Source organism: Crocuta crocuta, unplaced genomic scaffold (genome assembly GCF_008692635.1).
Source record: "Crocuta crocuta isolate KB4526 unplaced genomic scaffold, BGI_CrCroc_1.0 scaffold653, whole genome shotgun sequence".
NCBI classification, from domain to species: domain Eukaryota; kingdom Metazoa; phylum Chordata; class Mammalia; order Carnivora; family Hyaenidae; genus Crocuta; species Crocuta crocuta.
The window spans coordinates 1174189-1175742 of NW_027527134.1; the positions used below are offsets into that span (position 1 = coordinate 1174189).

The 1554-nt window shown below is 69.2% G+C and overlaps 1 protein-coding gene across 1 annotated transcript in view; it reads right to left on the minus strand.

The window, feature by feature from the left end:
* The window catches only part of NADSYN1 (NAD synthetase 1), a 32519-nt gene that overhangs the window by 7911 nt on the left and 23054 nt on the right, over positions 1 to 1554 (minus strand). Inside the window, exons 17-18 of the mRNA XM_077757365.1 lie at positions 688 to 823; positions 276 to 382 (exon numbers count right to left, since the gene is read on the minus strand). Of these exons, the coding sequence (XP_077613491.1) occupies positions 276 to 382; positions 688 to 823 (243 nt within the window). The remainder of the gene's footprint in view (positions 1 to 275; positions 383 to 687; positions 824 to 1554) is intronic.

Sequence of the window (1554 nt, forward strand, 5' to 3'; positions counted from 1 at the left end):
GAAGGAAGAGCCCCAAGCCAGACGGAGTTGCCGCAACCGGGCCAGGGGCGGGAGCCAGAGGGAAACGGTGTTGGCCTGTCTGCACACCGGAGTCATGGTGGAGTCTGGGGGTAGTGACATCCTGGGGGAGTGGAGGTGCCCTGAGCCGCGGGGTGATGTGACCCTCCCACGTGTGTCTCACAGATGCCGTGAGAACCGGCGGGAGCCTGGAAATACCGCCTCGGGGAGCACTCACCCTCAGAGAGCTGGGGTGCCGGAGGGCCGGGCACACGCACCTCTCATCCACGTTGGCGGATCCGAGCACCAGCGATCCCCCGCGAGCGCCCCGGGCCCAGAGGCTCAGCTGAGCGAACAGGTAGGACACGACCATCCGAACCCGAGCCTGGGTGACACAGCAGGAAGTGTCTCCCCGAGCCGGCTGCCGAGGGCACACACACACGGGGCGGGGGCGGGGGCAGTAGCCCAGGAGGTGGGGGGGCGCAGCCCGCTTCCTGAAGACACAGGAGCCATACCCGCACACCCATGCACACACGTGTGCACACAGGCCTCCCTCAGCCCCACCCCCACGCACGGTCTCGCGCCCTCACACGGGACCAGCACGTGCACTGACGCGCACGCGCACACACGCCTCAGGCACAGTGCCCTCGCACGCACGTCCTGTGATGCCGGCCCGGCCGGGAGGCGCACCTGCACGTTCTGCAGCGCCAGGTTTTCACGGCGGCTTCCTCCGTGGACGGCGAACACGGGCCTCTTACCCGTCGCCAGGCTGAAGATGCCCACGACGGCCTTCACCGCAGGGTCGATGTTGAGTCCCACGTGGTGGCTGCAAGGGGAAAGGCAGGTGTGCACAGGGGAGTGTACACGCACGCACAGTAAAACACACGTGACACGAGACGTACTGTTCCGACCACGTGAAAGTACACGTCTGGGGGCACCCAGTGCCTTCACGTGCGGTGCAGCCCCACCTCTGTCGGGCTCCGGAACACCCCCCCAGCCCCCCAGGGAAGCCCCGTGTCTGGACGCGCCACAGAGATGGCCACGGGACGTGGTGCTGTGACTGGCGGTTCCACCAGGCGTCGTGTTCCCAGGGGCCCTCCTGCGGCAGCAGGCGTCCGAACCCCCTTCCCTTCTGAGGCTGAGTAGCATCCAGTGGCACAGACCACACCGGCTGATCAGCCTGTCCGTCAAGGGACACCAGGCTGCTTCTGCGTCCTGGCTGTCGTGCTCGACGCTGCCCTGGCCGTGGGCGCACAGCGTGTGAGGCCACGCCCACGGGCACTGCTGGGGTGGGGGCGGTCTTAGCTGAGAACACGCGGGGGGCTCTGAAGGGACCGAGTCCCCGTCTGGAGGGACGCGCTGTTCCCACCCGGCTCCGGCGCAGGGAACCGGCTGGGAGGAGGGCGGTGGCCGTCACGGCTCCAGCCAGCTCCCCGGAGCTGCGAGTGGGGTCCCGGCTCCCACACCGGGGAGCACATCAGCCCTGGCGGCTGGCGTCGGGGATGCCAGGGGCTGGGCGGGGCTGACACAGGCCGGGGGGGGGGCGGGGCGGGGGGA